The following is a 12,375-nucleotide window of genomic DNA, read 5'->3' as shown; positions in this document are numbered from 1 at the left end:
CGGAAAAGGGTCTTCCGAGAAGGCATGAATTTAGCCACTCGAGAGAAGTTCGCATTGTTATTGGTTCTCTCGGATCAAGATTCGATGCGCTTTTTTTTTAATTTCTTTAGCGTTCTGAATACGTGAAAGAGAGAGGCTTGGAGTGGTCAGGACTCTTATTCCAGAGAGAAAGCATCAGCGCGGGCTGTCAAAGCTTCAATGAACGTATAGTTTGTTAGTGAAGCGGAGATAAAGGAGAGAAAGATCCGTCGACTGCAGCGCAAGCAAAGCTGGTGCTTTTTGTGCATCTCCATTGACTTGGCCATTTGGTCCATTGATAAGTTCGGCAACTCAGGCGATTCCTGGCTTTGCGTCGGTGAGTTCTTCGTGATCTGGCAATGGCGTCGGCTCTAGCCGGCGATGATTTGGCTAGATCCACGAGCAGCCGCCGGAGCTGGGCCTCCGGGAGCCACCGGAGCTGGGCCTCCACGAGCTTCCGGGAGGCGTGGAACGGCCCGCCAGATGTGTTCGCGCGGAGCGGGAGGCAGGACGACGAGGAGGAGCTCCGGTGGGCCGCCATCGAACGGCTGCCAACGTATGACCGCCTCCGAAAAGGCATGCTGAAGCAAGTACTTGATACTGGGAGGGTGGTCCAGCAAGAAGTGGACGTGACCAACCTCGGAATGCAGGACAAGAAGCAGTTGATGGAGAGCATCCTTAAGGTTGCGGAAGAAGATAATGAGAGGTTCTTGAGGAGATTGAGAGACAGGACTGATAGGTCAGCGAATTGTTTTTTGGGGTTGATCATATATGAATTTTGTTCAGTGTTACTTACCAAAAAAAAAAAAAAAAAAAATTTTGTTCAGTGTTGTTCTTTTTGCATGTTTTGGGATTGAATTGGGGCGTGACACTTCATTATTGAGTGCAGGGTCGGGATCGAAATTCCGAAGATCGAAGTCCGGTGTGAGCATTTATCTGTAGAAGGAGACGTGTACGTTGGAAGCAGAGCTCTCCCTACCCTTCTTAATGCCACTATGAACGCGATAGAGGTACTCTGTCTTAATCAATTTTCAAGTTCAAATTTTGTGATTTCATAGGCTGGTGGTAGTTTTTGGAGCTGGCAAAAAGAGTTGCATAGAGATGGCTTCTGGAATTTCTGAAGTTAAACCTTGTGTATGTGTTCTTGATAGTTTAGCATTTTTAGGATGAGCTTTTACATTCAACTGACCAGACAATTGGTTTGCCTGGTTTAGTGCTGTAGTCATCATATGACTGGAAATATTTGAATTTGTCGATGACCCTTTCCCATCTTGTGTGTGGCAACAGAGTGTTCTTGGACTTATTCGGCTAGCCCCATCGAAGAAGAGAAAAATTCAGATACTCAAGGACGTGAACGGATTGGTCAGGCCTTCAAGGTATGTTCATGCTTTTACCAACATTACAGAATCCTTTTTGGACGCATTAGACCAACGATTGGAAAAGGAAAACATCTTAAATGGTCTCATGGGGCCAGTTACCGGTTGAATGTGCCTCAAGTCTGCACTAACTAGAATATCAAATTCTGTATTCTTTTCTCATTCTGTCATTAGGCAAAGTATTTTATCTTTTCGCCCATTCTTTTGTCATGTTTCAATTTTGATGCCTTGTGATCAATCCTCAATTGATGCTGCTAATTTCAGGATGACCCTACTTTTGGGTCCACCGGGAGCTGGGAAGACAACATTGTTGCTGGCACTTGCTGGGAAACTAGACAGCGATCTGAGGGTGCCATTTCTGATTTCCGTACCATATGATTAGCATGGAATTCCAACAAATACTATCCTTTTTGTCACATCCATTTGTTTAAATTTTTGACAGGTAACAGGAAAAGTCACCTACTGTGGTCACGAGCTAAACGAATTTGTTCCTCAAAGGACTTGCGCTTATATCAGCCAACATGATCTTCACTATGGGGAAATGACAGTTAGAGAGACGTTGGACTTCTCGGGTCGCTGTTTGGGTGTAGGGACAAGGTATGAGATGCTTGCAGAACTCTCCAGGCGAGAGAGGGAAGCCGGAATCAAACCTGATCCCGAAATTGACGCTTTTATGAAGGCCACAGCTCTGTCGGGTCAAGAGACAAGCTTGGTCACTGATTATATACTCAAGGTTGGTTTTCTACAGTCTCTTTTTATAGTTGATTCCTTCTTGGTGGGAGGGGCTTCATGAAAACCAACCTCCCAAGTTACATGTCGCAGATTCTTGGAATGGATATCTGTGCAGACATTATGGTCGGAGATGAGATGCGAAGGGGCATTTCAGGTGGACAAAAAAAGCGTCTTACAACCGGTATGTCTTTGGAGTTTCTGTTCCATTTCCTACAATAGTTCTCCGTTTATCAATTTTCCTTAGGATTTGTTAGTTTAAGCTGGTGATTAATAACCTTTGAGGTTCCTATTGGTTTATGAAATGGCAACTGCTAAAATTTTGGGATTTTGCTGGCGTTACATTGCTCGTGCTCCTCCTTGCACCATTCTCCACACTTAAGGCTTCTTTGTTGGTTGCTTGCAGGAGAGATGTTAGTAGGACCAGCAAAGGCTCTTTTTATGGATGAAATATCCACAGGGTTGGACAGTTCCACTACTTTTCAAATTTGCAAATTCATGAGGCAGATGGTTCATATTATGGATGTCACCATGATCATCTCATTGCTTCAGCCGGCTCCTGAGACTTATGATCTCTTCGATGACATTATCCTTCTCTCGGAGGGTCAAGTCGTTTACCAAGGTCCACGAGAGAACGTCCTCGAGTTTTTCGAGCACATGGGATTCAAGTGCCCTGAAAGGAAAGGAGTTGCCGACTTCTTGCAAGAAGTGACATCTAAGAAAGATCAAGAACAGTATTGGTTCAAGAAGAACCAACCTTTCCAATACGTTTCTGTAGATGATTTCGTGCATGGATTCAAATCTTTTCACATTGGCCAACATCTGTCATCCGATCTTAGGATTCCTTATGACAAATCAAAAACTCACCCAGCTGCACTAGTCAAAGAAAAATACGGGATTTCAAATATGGAGCTGTTCAAGGCATGCTTTGCCAGAGAATGGCTACTAATGAAGCGAAACTCCTTTGTTTACATATTCAAGACCACCCAGATCACTATCATGTCGCTTATTGCTCTGACGGTGTTCCTTAGGACTGAAATGCCAGTAGGGTCAGTGCAAGATGGAGGGAAGTTTTTTGGAGCACTTTTCTTCAGCTTGATCAATGTCATGTTCAATGGAATGGCGGAACTTGCAATGACCGTTTTCAGGCTTCCTGTGTTCTATAAGCAGAGAGATTTCTTGTTTTACCCCGCTTGGGCTTTCGGCTTGCCTATTTGGGTCCTCCGAATTCCATTGTCATTCATGGAATCAGGGATATGGATCATCTTAACATACTACACCATTGGCTTCGCTCCAGCGGCCAGCAGGTATGTGGAAATTTGGTATTGGGTTCTCCATCGTAGATAGTTATTTCGAGCTAATATTTCTTGTGATATTTACTCATAATATCTGGGCGCTGTGCTTGATAAGAAGGAAATGTCCAGGGAACTCATCAATCTTACTCTTATCAGGTTCTTCAAGCAATTCTTGGCATTCTTTGGCATCCATCAGATGGCACTGTCCCTCTTTCGGTTCATTGCTGCAGTTGGGAGAACTCAGGTTGTCGCAAACACCCTGGGAACCTTCACTTTGCTAATGGTTTTCGTTCTTGGAGGATTTATTGTTTCCAAAAGTAAGTACAAGTTACCTTACACTTTTGCCGCCATGTCTATTTGTTGAGTAAAGCATTTGTTTCTGAGTGGCTCATCGATTCTCGTGTGCCATGAAATCGATTCTACCAGTTCTCTCGCACCAACAATAATATTTAATTTAATGTGGACATGTTTCTTTTCCTCGCATTTGCAGACGACATCGAGCCATGGATGATATGGGGATATTACGTATCTCCTATGATGTATGGGCAAAATGCTATAGTGATGAATGAATTCCTCGACAAAAGATGGAGCACGGTAAAATCAGTTTATTCTTTCGCAAATCAGTTGTCCTTCATAATACGCAGGTAATGCATTATCGAAACCTGATTGCCATCATACGAACTGCAGCGTAACGAGGATACTAGAATTAATGAGCCCACAGTTGGAAAAGTGCTTTTGAAGTCTCGAGGTTTCTTCGTACAAGAATATTGGTATTGGATCTGCATTGGAGCACTGTTTGGGTTTTCACTCCTCTTCAACATCTTGTTTGTTGCAGCATTGACTTGGTTAAATCGTAAGTCGGCTAAATTAGAATATCCGTGCTAACCAGAGTCTTATACGTAAGTGATGCGATAGTGTTGACATTCCCTTTGTGAAATTGCTTGCAGCTTTGGGAGATGCAAAAGCAGTTGTCTCGGATGAAGAGGCGGATAAGAAGAAAAACAAATCATTGTCTTCGCAACTTGCGAAAGAAGGTCTGCACATTTTCAAAATTCATTAGTTGCTCGATGCTTTTTTTCTTTAGGCTACTTTAGTTGATAAACTTGCTAGACTCTGGTCACGATCATATAGCTGATGGAGCAATTCCAGAAAAGTAGGGTCAAGGAATCTCTATAATTGACTTCCAAAATAGGTAGCCCGATTAGTTGTCAAGAAAAAGAGTTGCCTAATCTCTGACTCTCGTCATGAAATTCCAGGAATCGACATGCAAGTGAGAAGTTCTTCTGAAATCGTTAGCACTTCAGAGAATATACAGAGAAGAGGGATGGTTCTGCCATTCCAACCCCTTTCTCTTGCGTTCAACCATGTGAACTACTACGTGGATATGCCTGCAGTGAGTCCCTTAATCCTAAACAATCTATTCTTTTATTGGGAGTAGTAACTTCTTCCTAAAAGTAGCCATGATCTCGTACGAATCTGTAGTACTGCATATCATTGTTCCTTGTCATTCTTTTTCTTTTGTCTGGTGTCACTCTTGTCTAATTTTACTTAGACTGTGATTTTGCTGGATTGTGTTCTTATCATCATCAGGCAAAAGAGTCGGGATAATAGCTAATATGTTTCATGATACCAGGAAATGAAGAGTCAAGGAGTTGAGGAAGACCGTCTCCAACTGTTGAGAGATGTCAGTGGCGCTTTCAGACCAGGGGTACTCACAGCATTGGTCGGGGTTAGTGGTGCTGGAAAGACAACCCTCATGGATGTGCTAGCAGGAAGGAAGACAGGTGGTTACATAGAAGGAAGTATTAGCATCTCCGGATACCCTAAAAACCAATCGACGTTTGCTCGGGTCAGTGGTTACTGTGAACAGAACGACATTCACTCGCCTAACGTCACTGTCTACGAATCCCTCCTATACTCAGCCTGGCTTCGTCTTTCTTCCGACATTAAGACTCAAACTCGCAAGGTAGGGAATATTTGTCTCTCAACACGTCCAACCTTTGTTAGGCCCTAGTTCACACTCTCCTGTGGAAAAACTTGAAATCAGATAGTTTAATAGTCTTTCTATTTTGGTCTTGTGCTTCTAATTTCATAACAGATGTTTGTGGAAGAAGTTATGGAGTTGGTTGAGCTCAACCCTATCAGAAACGCGCTTGTCGGGCTTCCTGGTGTCGATGGCCTTTCGACTGAGCAAAGAAAGCGGCTGACAATAGCTGTAGAGTTGGTGGCTAATCCATCTATTATCTTTATGGACGAACCAACCTCCGGCCTTGATGCTAGAGCAGCCGCCATCGTGATGCGTACGGTGAGGAACACGGTGGATACAGGGAGGACTGTTGTTTGCACGATTCACCAGCCGAGCATTGACATTTTTGAAGCTTTTGATGAGGTTTGATTGCTAACCCTTCCATGTTAGTATCTTTATTGTTTAAAATGCCTTGCTCTTGTGTAATTGACTCAGAAACGTGCCGATTGCAGTTGCTATTAATGAAAAGAGGCGGGCGGGTCATTTATGCTGGCCCTCTTGGTCGCCATTCCCACAAGCTCGTAGAATATTTTGAGGTGAGCTTATTCTGTTTCCAAAATACCTAGCCTCTTCCTGTTTGCCACTTTCCCTCGGAATCTTGAGTTTATTCTTGAATTCTGCTAAACATGTGTATTACACCAGGCTGTCCCAGGGGTTCCGAAGATCAGGGATGGTCACAATCCAGCCACATGGATGCTTGAAGTGAGTGCTCCGGCAGTTGAGGCTCAGCTCGAGGTCGACTTCGCAGATATTTACCCAAACTCTGACCTTTATAAGTAAGTTTCTTAAAGATTCAGGTTTCAAACTCGTAATTGAAAATAATGTTGCTTGCAAAGGCCAGTGTCAATTTAATAATTGCATGTTCTTTGAATCAATTTCAGGCGGAACCAAGACCTGATCAAAGAGCTTAGTACCCCAGCCCCAGGCTCCAAAGATCTCCACTTCCCTACCGAGTACTCACAACCTTTCCTCACTCAGTGCAAGGCTTGTTTCTGGAAACAGCACTGGTCTTACTGGAGAAATCCTCAGTACAACGCCATCCGGTTCTTTATGACCATAGTCATCGCCATTTTGTTTGGTTTAATATTCTGGGATAAAGGACAGCAGACGTAAGTTCTCAGTTCTTTCGTATGTGTTTTGCCAAGTAAATTCTTCAAAATGACCAAACAGAAATAGATTCCACATCATTAGATGATAGAAATGCAAGCCATTTATTGTACCTGCACTTTGAAATTTTGGCTAAGATTAATCTCTTGACAGGACCAAGCAACAAGACCTGATGAATCTTTTGGGAGCCATGTACGCAGCTGTGCTTTTCCTTGGGGCCACAAATGCTTCTGCTGTGCAGTCTATAGTCGCCATTGAGAGGACAGTCTTCTACCGTGAACGAGCAGCTGGAATGTACTCTCCGCTGCCATACGCATTTGCTCAGGTATGAACACAGTAATTATCAAGGCTGAGTCCTCTTTGAAGCATAATAAAATAGAAGAAAACAATTACCACCCCTATGATGTAAAGGCTGAAGAGCATGAGATGATTTTTTGCAGGTGGCTATTGAGACAATTTATGTAGCGATTCAGACATTGGTCTACAGTCTTCTCCTTTACTCGATGATTGGGTTCGAGTGGAAGGCGGGGAAGTTCTTGTGGTTCTACTACTACATACTGATGTGCTTCATCTACTTCACGATGTATGGAATGATGGTTGTAGCATTGACACCAGGCCACCAGATAGCTGCCATTGTGATGTCCTTCTTCCTGAGCTTCTGGAACTTGTTCTCTGGCTTCCTTATCCCTAGGCCGGTATGTCAGCTTTCCCTTGGTAACTTTGCGCATTACATGTGTCCTGAAGGCATTTTCAGTAGCTCACTTTCAAGAAGTTCTAGCTTGTCAAATTAAGTACGGAGTTTTTAGACAAAACTTATTTCTTCCCGGTCTTGATGGCATAATCCTGTCAAAGGACAGCAGCTTTCGGAACAAAACATCACAATCTGAACTTATTCCACATTGCGAGCTTCTTTCTGTGCAGTAGATTCTTTAGCTCATGGAAAAAGAAACATACTTTAGAGTTCAGTATCATCAGCAAAATGAGAACACTGTGTTGATCTTTTTCTGTTTCATTTTAACAAATGCAGCAAATTCCTGTATGGTGGAGGTGGTATTACTGGGCTTCACCAGTGGCATGGACGCTGTACGGTCTTGTCACCTCTCAAGTGGGCGACAAGAATGGCAATCTCGAAATACCAGGAGCCGGCAACATGCCGTTGAAGCAGTTCCTGAAGGTAGAACTGGGTTTTGACTACAGCTTCCTCCCAGCTGTCGCGGTTGCTCACATCGGCTGGGTCCTTCTCTTTTTCTTTGTCTTCGCTTACGGCATCAAGTTCCTCAATTTCCAGAGGAGATAAAACCGATGGCAAACAGTTCTCACTTTCTGGCTAGATTTTGAAACGTTAAACGTAGGCCCATCATGTAAATTAAGGATGATAGGCGACTAAAGAGTCTCCCTCCTCCTGTTTTCTTCACTTTTCAGTAAGTCTTGCTTTTGTAACACTAGCATTCTTTGTCACCGCTGCTTCATTGGACTTAGAGCGTCAGTTAATTGTAAGAGACAAATAATTAATTTGAAATGCAAACGAGTGGTGTGGTTCTCTTACTTCTCCTGATTTGAGCTGAGAATTGCATTCCTTCTGTGCCATATTCCTTGCATCATGAAATATTGCAGAGCAAAAGAACTCCACCGAACAATGTAGGTGACGAGGCATTGCGTCGTTCACGATTCTAGGGACTTGTATCTAGGACAACACTTGTACAAAATAAAGGTCGAAGAGGCCTTTCGAATGAAGTACATTCCAAAAGTCCGGTCAAGAATCAAACAGGAGTGAACTTAAGCGTCGGGGGCTAATCGCAGATGGACATGCTTTCGGCCAGAGAGAGAGAGAGAGAGAGCAATATGATCTAATGACTTCAGCATGTAAGTCGTTGGTAATTTAAAAAGTGGTATTTGGAGAATAGCGATATTTATTTGCACCTCTAGAGTATCCTCTTTATTTTTATTTTTATTATATTTTGTATGGTAATCTTGTTAACCTTCATTAGTCAAAAGGTTGTATTTATTCAATCAATATCTTTAGAAATTATGAAATTTATAATTTTATTTTGTTAAAAAATTATTTATTATTATTATTAAATTATTTTATTCCCAATGTGTTTTTTCAAGATAACATTTGAAATTATACAAATTCAATTTGCAACATTTCTCGAAGGGTTGTGTTTGTTCACTTTGCAACATTCCCAAATGGTTGCCTTGGTTCACTTTGCAGCTTCTCACGAAGGTTTCCTTTTTTCTGATGATAAATATTTCTCAGAACATGGAGTGTGGATCAAATCCATGTTTGTATGTCCTATTCTTCTATCTTTTCTTGGAAATTGATAACTATTCATAACTTTTACCTTAACATCAAAGAAAAGTTCGACCCAATACTTTATTTCCATGATCCTAAATTGATATTGGGTGTGTTTGTTTCACGGAAAACATAACGTTTTTGGAAAATGTTTTCCGGAAAACCATTTTCCAGGAAAATGGTTAGTTTTCCTTTGTTTGGTGATATGTGATTGAAAGTATTTTCTGGTGTTTGGATTGCATTTCAAAAATGATTAAAGGTATAGAAGATGTTGACAAAGAGGAAGAAGAGGGAGCGAAGCCAACAGGAGTGCAGGAGGGGCTAGGGTTGGAGGAGGCGGCGGTGACCAAATGGAGGGGGCGAAGGAGAAGGAGAGAGGGGAGGAGGAGTTAGGGTTTATGTTTACAAGCAAAGAAAGAAAAAGAGAAAACAAGAAAAGAAAAAAGAAAAAAGAAAGAAAAAGAAAGAAAGGAAAATATATAATAATAATAAATTCAAAATTTTTAATTATAAATTATTTTTAATAATAATTTTTTCATTAAGCAAGGACCTTAAAATATTTTGGAAAATGTTTTCCGGTTTTTTCAAAGGGAAATTGTTTTCCTGAATTTAAACTTTGGAAGGAAAATATTTTCCGTTGACTCATTTTCATTAATGAACCAAACGCTGGAAAATGAGGAAAACATTTTCCTGGAAATTGTTTTTCGCAAAATAAACACACCCTAAAAGTATATTGATTTTTCCTCAATAATATAATACTTTTGTCTGCAATCACCTGGAAAAAAACAAAAGATTTCACTCGCATAGTATTTTTGATCAAAAAATCAATCTTTTATACCCTTCACTTAATGAGGAAATGGGCTAGATTCTATAAGATCAAACATATGGGACTTAAGGAATGATGGAAGGGAATAAAAAAAGAGAAATAAAAAAAGAAAAGACATAAAAAAAGAGAGGGAAAGATAATTAAAAATGAAGTAGAAGAACCCAGATTTCAAATGAACAAATTCAAACTTGAAAATGATCTTTCTAATTCTCGAAGAATGAGGGGTAAGGAGATTGATCAAGAAAGATCTCTTGTTCTTATTATAAAATTGTGATTGAATCCGCGGATGTTTGGTAAAAAGAAGAATCTTCTCCTTTGAGAATAATTCAAAATGGAAAGTGTCCAATTGGAACATGAAAACGTAATTGAATTGGTCCTACTTACTCTTCAAGACAAAGTGGAAGTAGGGAGGAGATTCTTGAACGAGAAAAATGACTTAATGACTTTGAAAGAATTGAACGAGGAGCCGTATGAGATGAAAATCTCATATACGGTTCTGTAGAGTGGTAGTAAATGTGACTTATATGTCAATTTTTCCACTATCACCATGGGTTTGCCTTGGTATCATGTTCATATTGTCATATTAAATGATCCTGGCCATTTGCTTTCTGTCCATATAATGCATACAGCTTTGCTTGCTGATTGGGTCGGTTCAATGGCTCTATATGAATTGGCAGTTTTTGATCCCTCTGATCCTATTCTCGATCCAATGTGGAGACAGTATGTTTGTTATACCCTTCATGACTCATTTAGAAATAACCAATTCATGGGGTGGCTGGAGTTATCACAAGAGGGACTATAACAAATCAAGGTATTTGGAATTACGAAGGCGTGGCCAGTGCACATATTGTGTTTTCTGGCTTATGCTTCTTGGCAGTTATTTGGCAATGGGTGTATTAGGATTTATAAATATTTTGTGATGAGTATACAGGAAAACCTTCTTTGGATTTGCCAAAAAAAATTGGAATTCTTTTATTTCTTTCAGGAGTGGCTTGGTTTGGGTTTGGCGCATTTCATGTAGGAATCCAAATCTACCGAATCACTTATGTTATGATCTTCTACATCCTAGGTCTTCCCGTTCCGTCATTTGGCTTATGTTCTTCATATTCCTTCCGATTTGTGTAATAGAATAGAATGATCAGATCATCCATATAATAAACAAGAAGATACATTTGTTCACTTTGCAACTTTTCCTAAAGAGTTGCTCATGTTTTTTAAGATTGATATATATGTCAGTTGTTGGCTTAAATGAGAATAAAGTCTTTTCAAGTCTTTTTTTTTTTTTTAAATTACAACCATCATTTCAATTGTTTTCTAGAAATACCCTAAAAAAATGCTAAAATCGCTATATAGTATTCTCAATCAAGATTTTGTTGCATCTTGAAGAATATTTGCCAATGGTCATTAGCAATATTGGGGGACAAATAAATTTTTTGAAAAAAATGATATCACGTTTCAAAATCTGATTTGATTGTTCTATCTAATTCTAAACTATATTTTCCAACATGTATTTGCCAATTTTTCTAAAAAATCATCGATTCTTTTGAAAATTACTAACTATTCCAATTATTTGCCAACATGTATTTGCAAAGTCTAGGCTAATGATTTTTATATGAAATTACCAACTTTTATTTATTGTTTCAAAATTACCAACTTTTACTATAATTACCAGCATATATTTAGGCAGCATAATTTTTTTTTGAAGAAAGGTAATAAATATTGAGCAATGACCAACTGTACAAAAGATAAACTTACACTCAATACGACATATCATAATGAGTGGAAGGATTCCGGGATGTAAAAGCCACAGCCGTGGCAACCAAAAAACAAACACAAGGGAAAAGCACGGCATGAACAACTGCTGTTCCAGAAATGATTTTTCTGTTCCAGACCAATTTCTGGAACAGAAACTTGTTTGATAACGCTTATCAAATTTTCTATTTCTGGAATAGATTTCTATTCCGAAATAGAAATTGAGGAGAAATCGAAATAGATATTTTCTATTTCGATTTCTTCAAATCAATTTCGATTTCTCCTAACCTAATTTCACTCTTCTCCCTCGTATGCCTCTTCTCTGCCTCCTCCTCCGCCTCTTCTCTACCTCCTCCTCCTCCTCCGCCTCTCCGCCTCTCCTCCGCCTCTCCTCCGCCTCTGCACCGACGCCCTCCGCCTCTTCTCTGCACCCCCGCCGCTCGTTCCCCGCGAACCGAAGCCCTCTCGCAATGATCCGAGCACCGACGCCCTCCGCCTCTTCTCTCTCGCACCCCCGCCGCTCATTCCCCGCGAAGCTGAAGCCCTCAACGAGATCCGAGCACCGACGCCCTCCGCCTCTTCTCTCCTCTCCTCCTCCTCCGCATCCGCCTCGCTCCGCCTCCGCCTCTCCTCCGCCTCGCTCTCCGCCTCTTTGCTCCGCCTCCGCCTCCGCCTCCGCCTCTCCTCCGCCTCTCTTCGCCTGCTCCGCCTCTCCTTCGCCTCTGCTCCGCCTCCGCCTCCACCTCTCCTCCGCCTCTCTCCGCCTCTCGCTCCGCCTCCGCCTCCGCCTCTCCTCCGCCTCTCCGCCTCTCGCTCCGCCTCCGCCCGCCTCTGCTCCGCCTCTGCTCCGCCTCTCTGCTCCGCCTCCGCCTCTCCTCCGCCTCTGCTCCACCTCTCCTCCACCTCTCTACTCCGCCTCCGCCTCCACCTCTCCTCTACCTCTCCTCTGGCTC

The 12,375-nt window shown here is 41.6% G+C and overlaps 1 protein-coding gene and 1 pseudogene across 1 annotated transcript; both read left to right on the top strand.

The window, feature by feature from the left end:
- The first annotated feature begins 377 nt into the window (after positions 1 to 377).
- On the top strand, positions 378 to 8,096 carry LOC104438307 (pleiotropic drug resistance protein 2). Its single transcript, XM_010051424.3, has 20 exons — positions 378 to 757; positions 908 to 1,028; positions 1,306 to 1,394; positions 1,659 to 1,743; positions 1,837 to 2,127; positions 2,217 to 2,307; positions 2,530 to 3,430; positions 3,575 to 3,735; positions 3,909 to 4,012; positions 4,106 to 4,271; positions 4,366 to 4,452; positions 4,675 to 4,811; positions 5,052 to 5,384; positions 5,517 to 5,807; positions 5,897 to 5,980; positions 6,087 to 6,220; positions 6,326 to 6,553; positions 6,705 to 6,876; positions 6,992 to 7,246; positions 7,579 to 8,096. Exons 1-20 carry the CDS (start codon positions 378 to 380, stop codon positions 7,846 to 7,848), a joined length of 4,380 nt encoding a protein of 1,459 aa, XP_010049726.2. The 3' UTR covers positions 7,849 to 8,096.
- Positions 8,097 to 10,217: 2,121 nt separating this feature from the next.
- Positions 10,218 to 10,795, top strand: LOC120296393 (annotated as a pseudogene).
- Positions 10,796 to 12,375: the final 1,580 nt, after the last annotated feature.

The sequence above is a fragment of the Eucalyptus grandis genome, chromosome 1 (genome assembly GCF_016545825.1).
Source record: "Eucalyptus grandis isolate ANBG69807.140 chromosome 1, ASM1654582v1, whole genome shotgun sequence".
Taxonomy (NCBI): domain Eukaryota; kingdom Viridiplantae; phylum Streptophyta; class Magnoliopsida; order Myrtales; family Myrtaceae; genus Eucalyptus; species Eucalyptus grandis.
Note: the sequence above shows the minus strand (reverse complement) of the source record. Positions and strands in the feature narration are given on the sequence as shown.